General features: G+C 40.0%; 1 protein-coding gene across 1 annotated transcript; it reads left to right on the top strand.

The window, feature by feature from the left end:
- Positions 1 to 660: 660 nt before the first annotated feature.
- Positions 661 to 2794, top strand: LOC137752411 (WD repeat-containing protein 87-like). Its single transcript, XM_068527124.1, is given in 2 exon segments — positions 661 to 898; positions 1866 to 2794. Coding segments are annotated over 2 exon segments (1167 nt in total).
- Positions 2795 to 17444: the final 14650 nt, after the last annotated feature.

Raw genomic sequence — 17444 nt, 5'->3', positions numbered from 1 at the left:
AAGGAACAGGAGGAAATAACCAAAGAAGAGAAGGAGCTGGTTCAGAAAGAAAGAAAACTAGAAGATGACAGACTGGCTACCAAAGAGAGAACACTGACTGATGAAGAGAGCTTGAAGGAGGACCAAAGGTTATTAGAGAAGGTCCAGGAAAAGATACTATTAGATAAAACCCAGGTAGAGAGTATGTTAGAGGAGGTCCAGCAGCAAAATCTGTTAGGAAAAAAGCAGCTGAAGAAGCTTCTGAAGATAACTGAGGAAAATAAACCAGAAAAGACCCAGGTAAAGTGGTTATTAGAGAATATCAGAGACATACTGTTTGAAGGCTTATCTGAGAGTTTGATTGAGAAGGAAATGGAAGCTCCAACTAAGAAGAGGATATAGGAGGAGAGCCTCACTGAGGAAGGAGAGGAGGAGGAGATTCTGCCCAGGAAAGAGAAAAGGAAATACCTGATTAAGAAGAAGAAAAAGAAAGTAAGCCCGAGTGAAGAGGAACTGGAGGAGAGGTTGGCTAAGAAGCATAAGAAAAAGAGTTCAACCCAAATAAGGAAAAAGGAAAAGAAATTGACTCAGGAGAAAGAGAAGCTGAGTAACAAGAAAAAAGAGGGCCCACATACGGAAGAGAAGGAGCCCCTCAGCAATGAGAAGGGGGGGCACCTGAGCATGGAGGAGGAGGAGGAGAGCCTGAGTGAGGAAGAGGAGGAAGAGGAAGAAATGGAGAAGACAGAGGAAAAAGAGGAGGAGGAGGAGGAAAGGGAGGCAAGGCAGAAGGATGAGGAGAGCATGAGTAGAGAGAAGGAACAAGAGAGCGGACTTATGGAGGCGATGCTCTCAGAAGAGGAGAGAGTACTGAAAACAGAGCTCCCAAAGGAAGTGAACTTATCGAAGCTAGCAACAGAAGGTGAGGTTTGTGCTGAGAAAAGGGAGGGTACAGCAGGAAGGGAAATGGCTCCTAAGAAAGAGAGATTGCTTTATGGAAAGGGAGGTCCCACAGTTATGGATAAGGCTATGTGGCCAACAATTATGAAGAGCCCCTTCAAAAGGCCACTCCCTGTAGCCCTGGAAAAAGAAAAGGGAATGCCCCTGAAAGTGTTAGGGTATCATTGGATTTGGAAGGACAGGAAAGTCAACTTCTTGGAGCACACCACATGACAAGGTCATGGGGAACACAAGAGGAGGTACTCGGAGAAAGCCAGGGGCATGTTTTCACAAGTCATGGAAACAGAGACCCAGACCCCAGAAGGCCTCCACAGGCCAAAGTCCCACTTACCTGATATTACCTGTGGTTTCATGGAACCCCAGAAACCTGAACGTAGGCCCAAAGGTGACAGGTGGAAGTGGTTCTTGAAGTATCAGGATTCTTTGACGGGCAAAACTGAGGGTCAGGCCACTGCCCCAGCCCCAGCCCCAGCCCCAGCCCCAGCCCCAGCACTTACCTCTATGCCAGCTAAAAGGCCTTGCCACTCAGAAGTAAGATTCTCAGTTGAGGACTGGATTAGTAATGCTTTAATAAGACTGGAAGCAGGAGAACAACTTTCAAGGGACAGTTTCCATGGACCGAGCCAACTCCTCAGACACTTCACTTCAAAGGGATATTTGAAATGGATGCATCTGTACAATCTTAAAGCCACTGCTAAACATATCCAGCAGAGCCTACAGATAGGTCACATAGATATATCACAACCTTATAAAGATGTTTTGAGTCTAGTACACTTAAAAGTGAGCCCTCCAAAAAAAAAAAGTGAGCCCTCCAATTAGAAGAAAAGAAATGGAGAGCTGGCTAGAGCCATTCCCTATCCCTGAACCAGTGTTACCATCATCTACTAAGAGGACTCAAATCCCACAAGCTCTCAGTTGGCATCTCTTAGCTGAGTTCTATAGGAAGAAGCAGGTACAACAGTTATCTACTGCTGTCAAGGAGTTAAAGCACCTTTATCCAATCAGAAAGGATGTTCCTACAGCTGTCTACCCCTCTGTGGATAAAGAATCCCTGTCCTTGGACTTCCGAGCCTTGAGGGGAAGGGGTGAGCTCCCCAAATTTCACAAGGCAAAGAAGAAAGCCCAGCCCAGCCCTGCACCAGTGTTACCATCAACTACCAAGAGAATTCAAGACCCAAAGGCTATAACTTGGCAACTCTTAGGAGAGCCTTACAGGAGTGCATGGGCACAGCAGTTATCCAATGTTCTCGAAGAGATGGAAGTGCGACCTTTTTATCCTGCCACAAGAGACATTTTCACAGGTGCCCATACCTCTGTGGAAAAACAAACTCTAGCACTGAGGTTTCAGAAGGATCTCAGGGCTTTTAAGGGTAAAGGCAGGCCCCTCAAGTTGCCCCAATTGGAGAAGAAGGCACAGCCCATCTCTAAAGAAAAGGAAGAGTTGCCTCAGTGGGAGACATTTGTGGCATTGTACCATGTTTTGCGGATGTTGCAGGAGTGATATGCTAAAGACAGTGCTGCTTGGATGGATCAGTTCTACCATCTCATGGACCTGTACCAACTTAAGTCCCCCCGAATCCAGAGGCTGCTACTAGAGTTGCTGCAGAGAAAGAAACTCCAACCACAAGAGACCATCTACAAAAAGGCCCTGAAAACCAAGGAGTTGGTACTTGGTGAACGGTTATTCTATGGCCTGTTTTGTGGTAGTTCTCATGCCCCTGCAGGTCCCCTTGAGTTCCAGAATGTTGTACCCTTGCCTGGGCAGGATAGGGTGCATACTATCCAACCTGTGGGCATCACCCAGTATGGGTTCTTAGAACTTGCCTGGAAAAGGCTACCACAAGTCAATCCTTACTGAATTGAGAGGCTGCCCAACATCCCTGCTCCCACTCTCTGATTTGGCCTAATATTAAGACTCTGGGGTCTTACTGGAAAATAAGCCTGGGCCACAGATTTTAAGCCTCCTTACCTGTTCCCCACCTCAAGGTGGGACTAGAAAAGGACTCCTTTTCATTCAGCTCCAGAAACCTATTATTATGTACTGAATAAAATGACATCTCTCAATTGTAACAAATATTCTGACTTATTTCTCTTCCCCCGCCCCCCAAGCCTAGAATCCCCTAGAAAGTAGCCAGAAAAAAAAAAACAAATAAACTTTGTCTTAAGAGGGACAAGTTTTTCATTGAGTAGGCTACATCCTTTGGAGGGTAAGGGCTAGTGTTTGATCACCTTTTGATAGAAAAGCCTGTCCGGCACTCAAATTCTTTGGCTACTATTTCTTTTCCTCAAAAGATCCTGGAGGGACAGTGTCTGGCACGGGTGGACTTTTGTTTATTTAGCATTAATATGAGAGGAAGCAAAGAAGACCCATAATTTTGCCCCTTTATAAACTTTGTTCTTGACTTAAGTTCCTCAACATCTCTAAGCTTCAGTGTTCTCATCTACATCATGGGGATATAGAGTGAAATAATGGTTAAGAGTGCCAACTTTGAATTCAGAAGAACTCTCATTCCAGTCCTTGCTCTGCCATTTATTAGCTCTTTAATCTTAGTTTTTGGTTTCCTCAAAGTAAAATGGTGATAATAATGCTTACCTTAGTGAAATGTTTAATACAGTTCCTGGAATATAGTTCTCTTTCTCTAATGGATAGCTATTTTTAATGAGATATAGTGTGGGGATGAAAATGTAGGTTTTAGATTCAAACCAGGATTTGAATCCCTGCCTTTCAATTTAACATGTAATCTCAAGACAGTGATTTCACCTCTCTAATCCTCAGTTTTATCATGTGCAAAATGGGGCTCATTATGAGGCTCAAATGAGATTCTGGCTATGCCCATTTTAGTGTATTGGGAGCATAGGAGAGGAACTGTAGGCTAGAGGAGGGGCCTGGGACCTCAAGAGAGTTTGGGGGTACCTTGGGAGAGGGGGCAGAGCTCAAAGAGAGGGCCTGTAAGAGCAAGGGAGGAGCTAGAGCATGAAGGAGATGCTTAGAAGCCCAATAGAAGACCTTGGGCATATGAATTATCAAAGTCCTGGGGGAGATGACAGATTCTAAGGAAAAGCTTGGGAGCCCAGGAGATCAGAAGCTTGGGAGTATTGGGAGGAGATCCTGGAGCAGGAGTCAGATCTCAAGGGAGAGGTCTGGGAGTCCAACAGATTTTCTGGATATTGATTTTGCATCTTGCAACTTTACTGAATTCATTTATTAGTTCTAACAGTTTTTTGGTGGCATCTTATGGGTTTTCTATATATATATCATATCATCTGCAAATAGACATAGTTTTAGTTCTTTTCCAACTTGGATAGCTTTTATTTCCTTTTCTTGCTTAATTGCTCTGGCTAAGACTCCCAGTACTATGTTGAATAAAAGTGGTGAGAGTAGGCAACCTTGTCTTGTTCCTGATCTTACAGGAAAAGCTTTCAGTCTCTCACCATTATGATGTTAGCTGTGGGCTTCTCATATATGTCCTTTATCACGTTCAGCTATGTCCCCTCTATACCCACATTGTTTTTTATCATGAATGGATGTTGAATTTTGTCAAATGCTTTCTTTTTTTGCATCTATTGAGATGATCATATGATTTTTATTCATTTTGTTAATGTGGTGTATCACATTGATTGACTCGTGGATGTTGAACCATCCTCTCATTCCTGGAATAAATCTCACTTGATCATGGTGTATACTTTTAATGTATTATACTCAGTTTGCTAATATTTTGTTGAGGATTTTTACATCTATGATCATCAGGGATATTGGCCTGTAATTTTATTCTCTTATAGTGTCCTTGTCTGGTTTTGGTATTGAGGCAACATTGGCGTCATACAGTAAGTTTGGAAGTGTTCCCTCCTTTTCTATTTTGGAAGAGTTTGGGAAGGACTAGTGTTAGTTCCTCTTTAAATGTTTGGTAATAATTGTTTTTTATCGTACCATCTGAGGATTGTCTTTCTTCAATACTGGAAACTTCTCAAATGTTAACATTTTCTTATTTCCTCTCCCTCATTCACTCTATTGATTCCTTCTAGAAATGATTATTTGTAGGCTGGCACTTCTCATTCAACAACATTGCCTCTTGGACTCTCACAGTTTCTATAGCTGTCTAAGTTAACCTTCTCTTTAATCTCCTCTGATCTAATTGTTAGGTTACTCATTTTCTTTTTAGCTGTGTCAAATCGGTTAACTGATTTAAGGTCTATCCCATCTTTTTCAAACCTGTCTGATGTTTTTAATACTATTTTCTTTAATAGTATTTTCTTTCCCCAGGTTTTTTGTATCTACTGTTGGTTATTGTTTTTTTTTTTGGGGGGGGGTGGGGGGCATTATTTCTTCATATATCTTTTTCTGCTCTTCTTTTCTTTTCTTTTCTTCCTTCCTTCCTCCCTCCCTCCCTTCCTTCCTCCCTCCCTCCCCTCCTTCCTTGTCTTTGTTGCTGCCTGTGGCTTTCTCTAGTTGCAGTGAGCAGGGGCTACTCTTCGTTGTGGTGTGCGGGCTTCTCATTGCGGTGGCTTCTCTTGTTGCAGACCACGGGCTCTAGGCGTGCGGGCTTCAGTAGTTGTGGCACATGGGCTTAGTTGCTCTGTGGCATGTGGGATATTCCCAGACCAGGGCTCAAACCCGTGACCCCTGCATTGGCAGGCAGATTCTTAACCACTGCGCCACCAGGGAAGCCCTTGGTTTTTGTTTTTGTTTTTTTTTTAAATATAAATTTATTTATTTATTTATTTTTGGCTGTGTTGGGTTTTCGTTTCTGTGCGCGGGCTTTCTCTAGTTGTGGCGAGCGGGGGCTACTCTTCATCGCGGTGCGTGGGCTTCTCATTGTCGTGGCTTCTCTTGTTGCAGAGCACAGGCTCTAGATGCGCAGGCTCAGTAGTTGTGCCTCACAGGCTTGGTTGCTCCGCGGCATGTGGGATCTTCCCAGACCAGGGCTCGAACCCATGTCCCCTGCATTGGCAGGCAGATTCTTAACCACTGCGCCACCAGGGAAGCCCCTTGGTTATTAACAGTAGTTATATTTCCTGACTGAGGGAAGGAGTGTGACTTCTGCTCTTCATTGTGTTCACTGAAATTTATTCATAGTGTACTGTTTTCTTGAATGTTTTCTAATTTTGGACTGAGCTCATAAGTGAGCTTTTCCCCCCACTGCCTTGTACCCCATGGCTTCCACAAGTTGGGAAGATTTATTGGTTTATTCCTGGTTGGTATTTCTATATCTTGCAGCCAAAATAAAGCCATACCTAAAACCCAAGTGAAGGAAGACTCATAATTTATAAATACTAGGAAAAGAAGCTTTTTTTTCCATCTTAGCAACTAGCCTTCTGCAGAGCTCTTAATTCCAATTCTCTGAATCGCTCATTCCTAAGACTCATAGCCTAACACATTATGGATATTAACATATAAATTCTTTTACTACAGGACTTCCCTGGTGGCACAGTGGTTAAGAATCTGCCTGCCAATGCAGGGGACACGGGTTCGATCCCTGGTCTGGGAAGATCCCACATGCCATGCAGCAACTAAGCCCGTGTGCCACAACTACTGAGCCTGCACTCTAGAGCCCGCGAGCCACAACTACTGAGCCCGCATGCCACAACTACTGAAGCCCATGCACCTAGGGCCTGTGCCCCAGAACAAGAGAAGCCACTGCAATGAGAAGCCCACACACCGCAATGAACAGTAGCCCCCGCTCGCTGCAACTGGAGAAAGCCTGTGTGCAGCAATGAAGACCCAACGCAGCCAAAAATAAATAAATAAATAAATTTATTTAAAAAAATAAATTCTTTTACTACTGTTTTAGTTATTTGTTGCTGCATAACAAATGACCACGAACTGAGCAGCTTATAAAAACATTTATTATATCACAGTTTTCATGGCTCAGGGGTCTGTATATAGCTTAGCAGGGTTCTCTGCTCAGGGTTTCACAAAGCTGCAGTCAGGGTACCAGCTATGCTGTGCTCCTTTTTGGAGTTCAGGATCCTCTTTTTAGCTCTTATGGTTGTTGGCAGAATTCAGTTCCTTGCGTCTATAGGATTGAGGACACTGTTTTCTTGCTGACTGTCACCTGGGGACTGCTCTCAGGCCCTAGAGGCTGCCCACAGCTCTTCCCCACATGGACCTCTTCCAGGTCCTCTTACAACACGGCAACTTACATTTTCAAGGCCAGCAGCAGATTTTGTCACATCAATCTGCTAAGATGGAATATTTTAAGTAATGTAATAATGGGAGTGACTATCACATTACCTTTGCCATATTCCATTGACTAGAAACAATTAACAAATTCTGTGCTCAAGGGGAGAGGACTACACAAGAGGGTGACTCTTTAGGGGTCACTTTAGGGTGTGTCCATCACAATTCCTAATATCTGAGGACCTCCCAGGTTAATCACAGCATATGCTCCTGGCTCTCTCTGGTCCCACCCCCTCCCCCAGGCTTTCCATTAAGATTTTTGTGAACTCAGCTATGCATGTTTTTTTTTTGGCCATGCCGCTCAGCATGCAGGATCTTCCCCCGACCAGGGATCGAATGCGCAACCCCTGCAGTGGAAGCGCAGAGTCCTAACCACTGGCCCACCAGGGAAGTCCCTCAGCTATGCATTTAAGAGGACGGCTCTTATACTGTATCCATTACTAATAGAAGTTCTGTAGAGAAGGATTCCATCAGCTTATCTAGTCTGCTCCATTGCTTGAGAAATCTACATATCCCTTAAGACTGAGTTCACTACCTACTTGTAGAGACAACCTTCCCTTTCATGTGCTATCTCAGTCCCCATCTCCTCACACTGTATTGTGATTATCTTTTTTACTGGTCTCACGACAGTTTATTGAAGTCATATCTATTAGATTTGTTTCTAAATGCATAGGGGAGGGGAAAACGGCAAAAGTGAGAAAAGGGGGTCTTGGTCCCATACAGCACAAAACAGGTGATTGAAGGGAAATTGAAGCTTACCAAGTATGAAAGGGATTGACTAGAACCAGGGGAAGCATGGCCCAGGAGAGCTGGGAAACGAATGAATAACAAAGCCGGTAGAAAATGTGAGTGGATTTTTTTCCTTCAGGCCCATAAGGGAGTACCATTAACATTATCTACAGAGAGCTAAGGGCAAAAATCATTATACAGTTGACCCCTGAACAACACAGGTTTGAACTACGTGGGTCCACTTATACACGAATTTTTTCAATAGTAAATATGACAGTACTATATGATCCTTGGGTGAATCCACGGATGCAGAACTGCAGATATGGAGGAACCTCAGATACACAGGACCGACTATAAGTTATACGTGGATTTTTTGTGTGTGTGTGGCTGTTTTGGGTCTTTGTTGCTGCACGCAGGCTTTCTCTAGTTGTGGCGAGCGGGGGTTACCCTTCATTGCGGTGTGCAGGCTTCTTATTGCGGTGGCTTCTGTTGTTGTGGAGCATGAGCTCTAGGTGCAAGAGCTTCAGTAGTTGCAGCATGCGGGCTTAGTAGTCGCGGCATATGGGCTCTAGGGCACGTGGGCTTCAGTAGGTGTGGCACATGGGCTTAGTTGCTCCGCGGCATGTGGGATCTTCCCGGACTAGGGATCAAACCTGTGTCCCCTCCATTGGCAGGCAGATTCTTAACCACTGCGCAACCAGGGAAGTCCCTATACACAGATTTTTGACTGCAGCAGCTGAGCTCCCCTAACCCCCGAGTTGTTCAAGAGTCAACTGTACTTGGAATACCAAGGGATTAAAACCAGTCTCTTGTTCTGTCAGACTAAGCTCCGCTCAGGGAAGTTCAAGAAATTCCCGGTCCTGAGTTGGAATCCCAGAATCTTTCCTTGTGGTAAGGAAAGCTGTGAGCCTCTCTGTGAAAATTTTGAGGGAGAGTGAATATGGCACATGCATGAAGGAAAGAAGATGGCTAATTTGTCTCCACTCCAGAAGGAGCCTGGAACCCCTGGTGCTAAAGGAAGGAGCGCTGTTGTTCAGATCTGATCAACATATTTGGATTATAGAGGAGCTTTTTCAAATAAGTCAGTTTGGGAGATAAAAGTGAAGACCATTCTCTCAGGGACCTCAAACAAACAAACAAAAAACAACAAACACCTTTTACAGTAGGCACTGTCAAGGTTTCTGAAGAGGTTGAGATTTTACCCTATGTACAAGCTAGTAAGCTAGCCTATTACTGTTTCAGCTGGCAGAGGACATGAGATTTCTGATCAAAAACAAAGGACTTTACCCATGGCACACCAAACAAGCCTCGTGTCTGTGTTGGTTCTCTATGCCCCCACGTCCCACAGGCATGGAGCAGGTAAGCCTAGATGGATGCCGGCACATGCAGTGGGTTGTGTTACAGGAAGGGAACACTAACCCTGGGTAGCTTACTACTTCACAGCAGTCCGTGAGCAAGACATTTCTCTCTCTCTCTTTTATTTAACTATAGTTGACTTACAAAATTGTTTGTTTCACGTGTACAGCTTCAGATTTTTTTCCATTATAGGTTATTACATTGAATATAGTTCCCTGTGCTATACAGTAAATCCTTGTTGTTTATCTATTTTATGTACAGTGGTGTGTATCTGTTAATCCCATACTCCTAATTTATCCCTGCCCCTTTCCCCTTTGGTAACCATAAGTTTCTTATCTGTCTGTGAGTCTGTTTCTGTTTTGTAAATAAGTTCAGTTGTATTTTAGATTCCACATATATGTAATATGTTTGTCTTTCTCTGTCTGATTTACTTCACTTAATATGGTAATCTCTAGGTCCCATCCATGTTGCTGCAAATGGCAATATTTCATTCTTTTTTATGGCTGAACAACATTCCATTGTGTGTGTCTGTGTGTGTGTGTGTATACAGAACATCTTCTTAATCCATTTATCTGTTAATGGACACTGAGGTTGCTCCCATGTCTTGGCTACTGTGAATAGTGCTGCTATGTACATTGGAGTGCATGTATCTTTTTGAATTAGAGTTTTCATCTTTTCCAGATATATGTCCAGGAGTGGGATGGCTGGACCATATAGTAACTCTATTTTTAGTTTTTAAAGGAACTGCCATACTGTTTTCCATAGTAGCTGCACCAATCTACATTCCCACCAACAGTGTAGGAGGGTTCTCTTTTCTCCACAATCTCTCCAGCATTTATTATTTGTAGACTTTTTAATGATGGCCATTCTGACTGGTGTGAGGTGGCACCTCATTGTAGTTTTAATTTGTATTTCTCTAATAATTAGCAATGTTGAGCATCTTTTCATGTGCCTGTTGGCCATCTATCTGTATGTCATTTTTGGAGAAATGTTTATTTGGGTCTTCTGCCCATTTTTTGACTGGGTTTTTTTTTGTTTGTTTGTTTTTGATATTGAGCTGTATGAGCTGTCTGTATATACTGGAAATTAAGCCCTTGTTGGTCACATTGTTTGCAAATATTTTCTCCCAGTCCGTAGGTTGTCTTTTTTTTTTAATGCATGAATTTTTAAAAATTTCTTTTCTTTTTTTGGGGGGGGGTATAGTTGTTTTACAATGCTGTGTTAGTTTCTATTGTACAGTGAAGTGGAGTAGAGTTCCTTGTGCTATACAGCAAGTTCTTTTTTTTTTCTTTTTTTTACAAATTTTATTTTATTTATTTTATTTATTTATTTTTGGCTGAGTTGGGTCTTTGTTGCTGCCTGCAAGCTTTCTCCAGTTGTGGTGAGCAGGGGCTACTCTTCATTGCAGTGCGCAGGCTTCTCCTTGCGGTGGCTTCTCTTGTTGCAGAACACGGGCTTTAGGTGCGCAGGCCTCAGTAGTTGTGGCGCACGGGCTTAGTTGCTCCGCGGCATGTGAGATCTTCCCGGACCAGGGCTCGAACCCATGTCCCCTGCACTGGCAGGTGGATTCTTAACCACTGTGCCACCAGGGAGGCCCTGTACCTGGGTTCTTTTTCTTAGCATTCCTTGGAGGATTCATACATATTGCTGACTGTTGTTTCAGATGATTCAATCTCATTGCTGTATAAAGATACCAAAATTTCCCCATTCTACTGGTGATGGGCACTTTAGTTCAATATTTTTGATGAACATATGTATGCTCCCAAGGACTTCTGTATCTCATGTCTACCTGCCTCAAAGCTCTGCCCTATTTCTTACCTCACAAGAAAGGAACCTTAAGGGATGATCAGTTATCAGGATTTTAAAAGCGACATGCCAGGTGAATTAGTGATTTTACTTTTGCAAATATGCTATACTTATATTTTTCAAGTATTAGTGTTATGGACAGAATGTTTATGCCACTCACCCCCAAACTCATATGCTAAAGCTCTTACTCTCAATGTGATAGTACCTAGAGATGGAGCCTATGAGAGGTAATTAGGGTTAGATGAGGTTATGAGGGTGGGCCCTCATAGCGGGAATAGTGCCCATAAAAGAAGAGACACCCCTATCCTCAAAAAGACAACAAATAACAAGTGTTGGTGGGGACATGGAGAAAAGGGAGCCTTTCTGCACTGTTGGTGGGACTGTAAATTGGCACAGCCCCTGTGGAGAACAGTATAGAGGTTCCTCAAAAAATCAAAAATAGGACTGCCATATGATCCAGCAATTTCACTTCTGGGTATTTATCCTAAGGAAATAAAAATACTAATTCAAAAAGATATATATAGGGACTTCACTGGTGGTGCAGTGGTTAAGAATCTGCCTGCTAATGCAGGGGACACGGGTTCGAGCCCTGGTCCGGGAAGATCCCACATGCTGCGGAGCAACTAAGCCTGTGTGCCGCAATTACTGAGCCTGAGCTCTAGAGCCTGCAAGCCACAACTACTGAGCCTGTGTGCCACAACTACTGAAGCCTGTGTGCCTAGAGCCCGTGCTCTGCAACAAGAGAAGCCACCGCAATGAGAAGCCTGCGCACCACAATGAGAAGAGTAGCCCCCACTCGCCGCAATTAGAGAAAGCCTGCGTGCAGCAGCGAAGACCCAACACAGCCAAAAATAAAAATAAGTAAATAATTAATTTAAAAAAACAAAAAAAATCAAATCAACAGATATAAAAAGCTCCATAACTTTTTAAAGACAAATTCTATCTTCCTTTAAACTTTTTAAGCTCTTTAAACTTTAAAAAAATCTGGTAAGCGCAACATCAAACATTAAAAATACAATACAAAAGGAAATTAGAATACAATCTCACATATAAATACAGATGCAAACATTCTAAATCAAGTTAACAAATGGAACTGAGCAGGTATAAAAAATAATATACCATGGCTGACTAGGGTTTATTCCAGGGATGATTAAAAACTAAGAAATCTATCAGTATTAATCAATATATCAATAAAGAAGAATAGCAAATGACTAAAGCAACAAACAATGAAATGGAGTTTGGAAAAAATGAGGCATTTCTAATGTAGGAAACTACTTAAATACAATACAGATTATTTGGGGCACATAACCAAAAGGAAATAATAGATTAACCATGAAATGTTGACATAATTTCCATTAAATTGGAGGAGAAGCCTGAAAACCTGAAAGCCTGAGACTCAAATTATTTCGTCCTGCATTGTATTTAATTCTAAAACTTAAACTTGTATGGGACGGTGGTGTTAACTATCAGATGGTGAATGACTGAATAAAATATTGGATTCTCCACCTGAAACAAATGGACATAGAAGTGTATGTTATAAGGGACAATCACACTGACATCATAGCTACCAATACACAATACCACTGACATCATCACCACCAATGTACAATACAGCCAAAGTTATTTCAACAAAAGAAATAATCCATATAAATATGTTAAAAGGAATTTTCTTTTTGACTTGCAGATAATTTGATTATTTAGAAAACTAAATAGTCTAATAAAATTGTGAATAGAAATAATAAGAATATTTGGTACGACTGAAAACTTACTATACTGAAATTTAAAATATTTGTATGAGGGGTACTGAACATAGTAAAAAACAGCATAAATCAGCATAAGTTTGAAAAAAATAGGGACATATAAAACAAGCAAAGGATTTGGATACTGAATATTTTTTAAAACGCCTATAAATCAGAAGGAAAAAATGAATAAATGGACAAGAACGAGACTAGGAAAATCACAATAAGTAACATGATTGGCTAATAAAAATATATGGAAAATATTCAACTCACTAGTAATTAAAAAACTAAAAACTAAACCACACTAGAAGAAGAAATACAGGACATTTATTTCGCCTTTGACTGAGTTGCCAGATGTCCACAAAAATAAACAAGTTACCAATATGTACCAAAGGTGAAAATGTATACAACCTATGCCTGAGTAATTGGACACCACTGCTCTTGTGTACTAGTATACAGGAGCAAAGCTAGTCACTGGTTTTGTAATAGTGAAACTCTGTCAACAACTGTATAATGGCCAATAGATAAGATTTAAATCTATTGAGGTATATTTATATCAAGATTGGGCTAAAAGATATTTCATTTTGTAGAAAAATAGCAACCCTACATTCAGAAAAAGGACACTAATTGCAGGTCAGGATGTGAGCTGTTAGCCATCCAATTATCGCTAGTAACATGAATTAATGACCCATAATTCCAATCTGAGAGTCACTCCCTTTGGATTTGGCAACATTTCCCAGAGAGATTAATAGGTATTAGAAATGGAGGTTCCCTGGTAACATTTTAAAGTGTTCTTTACCACAGGTCTCCATTTGTTTGGCCAATATGAGCTTTTCATTATTCAAACGTAGAGATTTAGTATTCAGTACTTTGTAAACTTGTTTAAGCCCAAAAACATTTTAAAAAGTACTGTCAAGTACCAACAGTATTCCTGGGGCATAATTTCAAAAACGTTGGATAAAGGTATGTCTGTACATTCAACATATATATATAGTAACTTGGAGAAGTACCATGCTGACCTACTGTAGGCTTATTTTATTACGGAACTCAAATTATTCTGTCTTGTGTTATATTTTATTCTAAAACTTAAACATATGGGACAATGATGTTAACTATCAGATGGTGAATAACTGAATAGGATAGTGGATTCTCCATCTGCAACAAATGGTCATAGAAGTGTAGGTTATAAGGGACACACTGACATCATAGATGGTTGGTTGACAATGCATAATTTGTAATTTCCATGAATCATTCTTATTTGAAAGATAAGAATTCTTTTATAGGGCTAAATACCAATTGTGCAAAAACACAGTATTTCATCAAAACTAATATGATTTGCTGCTGGCACTTTCTTCACATTTACAGAAAATACAGGGGAAGGCAATTCAAATGACTAATTTCTGACATTTATCTGGATGGAAGTGTTTGAAAATAGGTATCAAGTATGTCAATAGGTATCAAAAATGGTCAAGTATGTGTGTTGGGGGGTGGGAGGGAGGTTCCTTTTAGTATTAAAGAAATCAGTTATCTATAATTCAGCTCATTCATAAATTTAAATAAAGATTAGAAAAACTAATGAATCTAGATCACAGATTCACAAACTTGTTCTTAAAGGGCCAACAGTAAATGTTTTTAGGTCTACGGGGCATACAGTGTCTGTTACAACTAACTCTGCTGTTGAAGACAGAAAACAGCTTTAGGTAATATGTAGGTGAATGAATACAGCTGTGTTCCAATAAAACCCTAAAAAAAAAGGTGGTTGGCCCACAGGGCAATCGTTTGCTAACCTGTAATATTGAAAGTACTACACTTGGATCAACAGCTTTGTCATTCAAGATTTATAATTAAACAAGAATAGTTAAGTCTTGAACATTCTAGATAAATGCTTTTTTTTTTTAACATCTTTATTGGAGTATAATTGCTTTACAATGGTGTGTTAGTTTCTGCTTTATAACAAAGTGAATCAGCTATACATACACATATATCCCCATATCTCTTCCCTCTTGCGTCTCCCTCCCTCCCACCCTCCCTATCCCACTCCTCTAGGTGGTCACAAAGCACCGAGCTGATCTCCCTGTGCTATGCGGCTGCTTCCCACTAGCTATCGGTTTTACATTTGGTAGTGTATATATGTCCATGACACTCTCTAACTTTGTCCCAGCTTACCCTTCCCTCTCCCCGTGTCCTCAAGTCCATTCTCTAATAGGTCTGCTAGATAAATCCTTTTTAATTTCATAGTTCTTTTGGTAGATTCTCAGTTTCAGTTGGCGGGTAATATATTTAGATTTTCTATACTTAGTTTCATAAGGAAACCTCATTTAGCTTTTGATTTTTAGGACCTATTATTCTAGTAGAGATTTGTTATAATTATGTAATCCATATATCAATGAGCTAGAAATACTGTTAGAAATAATGTCCTTCTTTAAGTCTACCCAAGTATGTGTCATAGTGCTGCTTTTAATAAAAGAGTCGTTTTCCTTTGATTTTATTTTATAAAATTTAAATTAAATTTTATAAAATAAAATCAACATCATCTTAGGTTAATTTTGATAAATTACATTTTTTTCCAGGAATCTAATACATTCTTTCAATTTCTAAATATACTGGAATAAACTGAAGCATTGCCTTATAATTAAAATATTTTTTCTTCCATATTTACGGCTAAATCCCCTTTATTTGATGCTAATATACTTTTAATAGAAAAATTTTAAAGTTAAAAAACACTGTTTCAAGATTACTATTTCATTTCTAAATTATAAAACTGTACTTCTAGATGAATTCATTGCTTTTCATGGGAAAAAACCCAAAACTCTGAGTATCATTTTGGTTAATAATCAATAAGCTCTAATAATTTTATTTGTATTAATTGCTTCCTATATTGGCTTAGGATTTATGTTGTTATATTTCTAACTTTGTAGGTCAAATTCTTATTCATTGTTTTATCAGTTTTATCAACTCCTACTAAGTGAGGGACTGAATAGTTCTGGGAATAAAGCAGTGAACAGAAAGTTCTGGTCTTCATTTTTTATTTCATGCATGCATTGAAGAGTATTACATTTCCAAAGAGTAGAGGTTTGGCAACATCCCAAAGCTGGTATATAGGCATTTTATTATTGTTCCTTTCTGAAGAGCCCTAATTTCAATTTTAATTTTCTAATTGATTCAGGACTTATACATGAGATTATCAATTTGCAAAAGGAGGTGATAAAATATTACCATGTAGATTAATAACTGTAAAATGAATCTCTACAATGGAGAGATCTAGCAGTCTCCACTATAACCAATCTAGCACCATTAATAGTAGGAAAATGCTTCTTAATGTACACAACATAAACTCAATTAAACCTCTTCATTTAACTTAAAATTTACTGGAACTATTAGAGATAGAAGAACAGGACAAATGGACCTACAATGAAGCAATTTTAAAAATCCAGAACATGAGACATTCTGTAAGATAACTTTCCTGTACTTTTCAAAAATCCAAAGTAAGGAAAACATGGTGGGGATGCTGTTCTAAAACAGGAATTGGCAAATTTTTTGTAATGAACCAGACAATAAATATTTTAGGCTTTGTGGGTCATACAGCCTATTGCAACTATTCAGCTCTGCCAAAGAAATACCAAAGCAACCATAGACAGTATTTAAACGAATGAACATGTCAGTGCTCTCATAAAACTCCTGTTTTAAATCCTCTCATGATTTTTACATTTTACTAGAGTTTGTCCAGAAAAAATTATTTAAAACTCAACAAGGCATAAGGAATTACACAAAGCTAAAGTCATTACATCCATATGGACTTGATCTCATAATGATACAAATACTAATACTAATACTAATAATAATACCAATGATAATACTAAAAATAGTATCTAATACTTACTGAATAAACACTATGTTTAAGATAGCTTTCCAAGTTTTTTATATTCCAATAACAGCACTATAATGTAGGTATTATTATCATCATTTACAAATGACTCCCACAGGGATATAGATATCTTGCATGCAGGCTGTAAAGAATCAAACGGCAATCATGACGGTTTTTTCACATTTGTTAGGTCAACAGGGGTTTTCTGTGGTATTAGTTTTTTCAAATGTAATAATAACTGACGAGGGCTACAGAGCTTTTATAAATAGAGCATAAAAAACAAGGGCAGGGCTTCCCTGGTGGCGCAGTGGTTGAGAATCTGCCTGCCAATGCAGGGGACGCGGGTTCGAGCCCTGGTCTGGGAAGATCCCACATGCCGCAGAGCAACTAGGCCCGTGAGCCACAATTACTGAGCCTGCGCGTCTGGAGCCTGTGCTCCGCAACAAGAGAGGCCGCGATAGTGAGAGGCCCGCGCACCGCGATGAAGAGTGGCCACCACTTGACGCAACTAGAGAAAGCCCTCGCACAGAAACAAAGACCCAACACAGCCATAAATTAAAAAAACAAAAAAACAAAAAAACAAGGGCATTTCCACATTCTGTGAATTTTCCTCCATTATGAATATTCTGATAATCCATAAATAGAGAAATGCTAGTAAAGGCCTTCCTATGTTACATAAAAATACACCATAAATTTCTGAATCTGAACAACATTTGGGTCATAACTAAAATATGTGAAACATTATTTACATTCTGAGAGGTTCTCACCAGTATAAATTACTTAATGCCTTATAAGAATTGAACCATATCTAAAAGCTTTCCCATGTTCTTTTCAT

Source organism: Eschrichtius robustus, chromosome 19 (assembly GCF_028021215.1).
Source record: "Eschrichtius robustus isolate mEscRob2 chromosome 19, mEscRob2.pri, whole genome shotgun sequence".
Taxonomy (NCBI): domain Eukaryota; kingdom Metazoa; phylum Chordata; class Mammalia; order Artiodactyla; family Eschrichtiidae; genus Eschrichtius; species Eschrichtius robustus.
The sequence above is the reverse complement of the archived record's forward strand: the minus strand, read 5'-3'. Positions and strand labels throughout refer to the sequence as shown.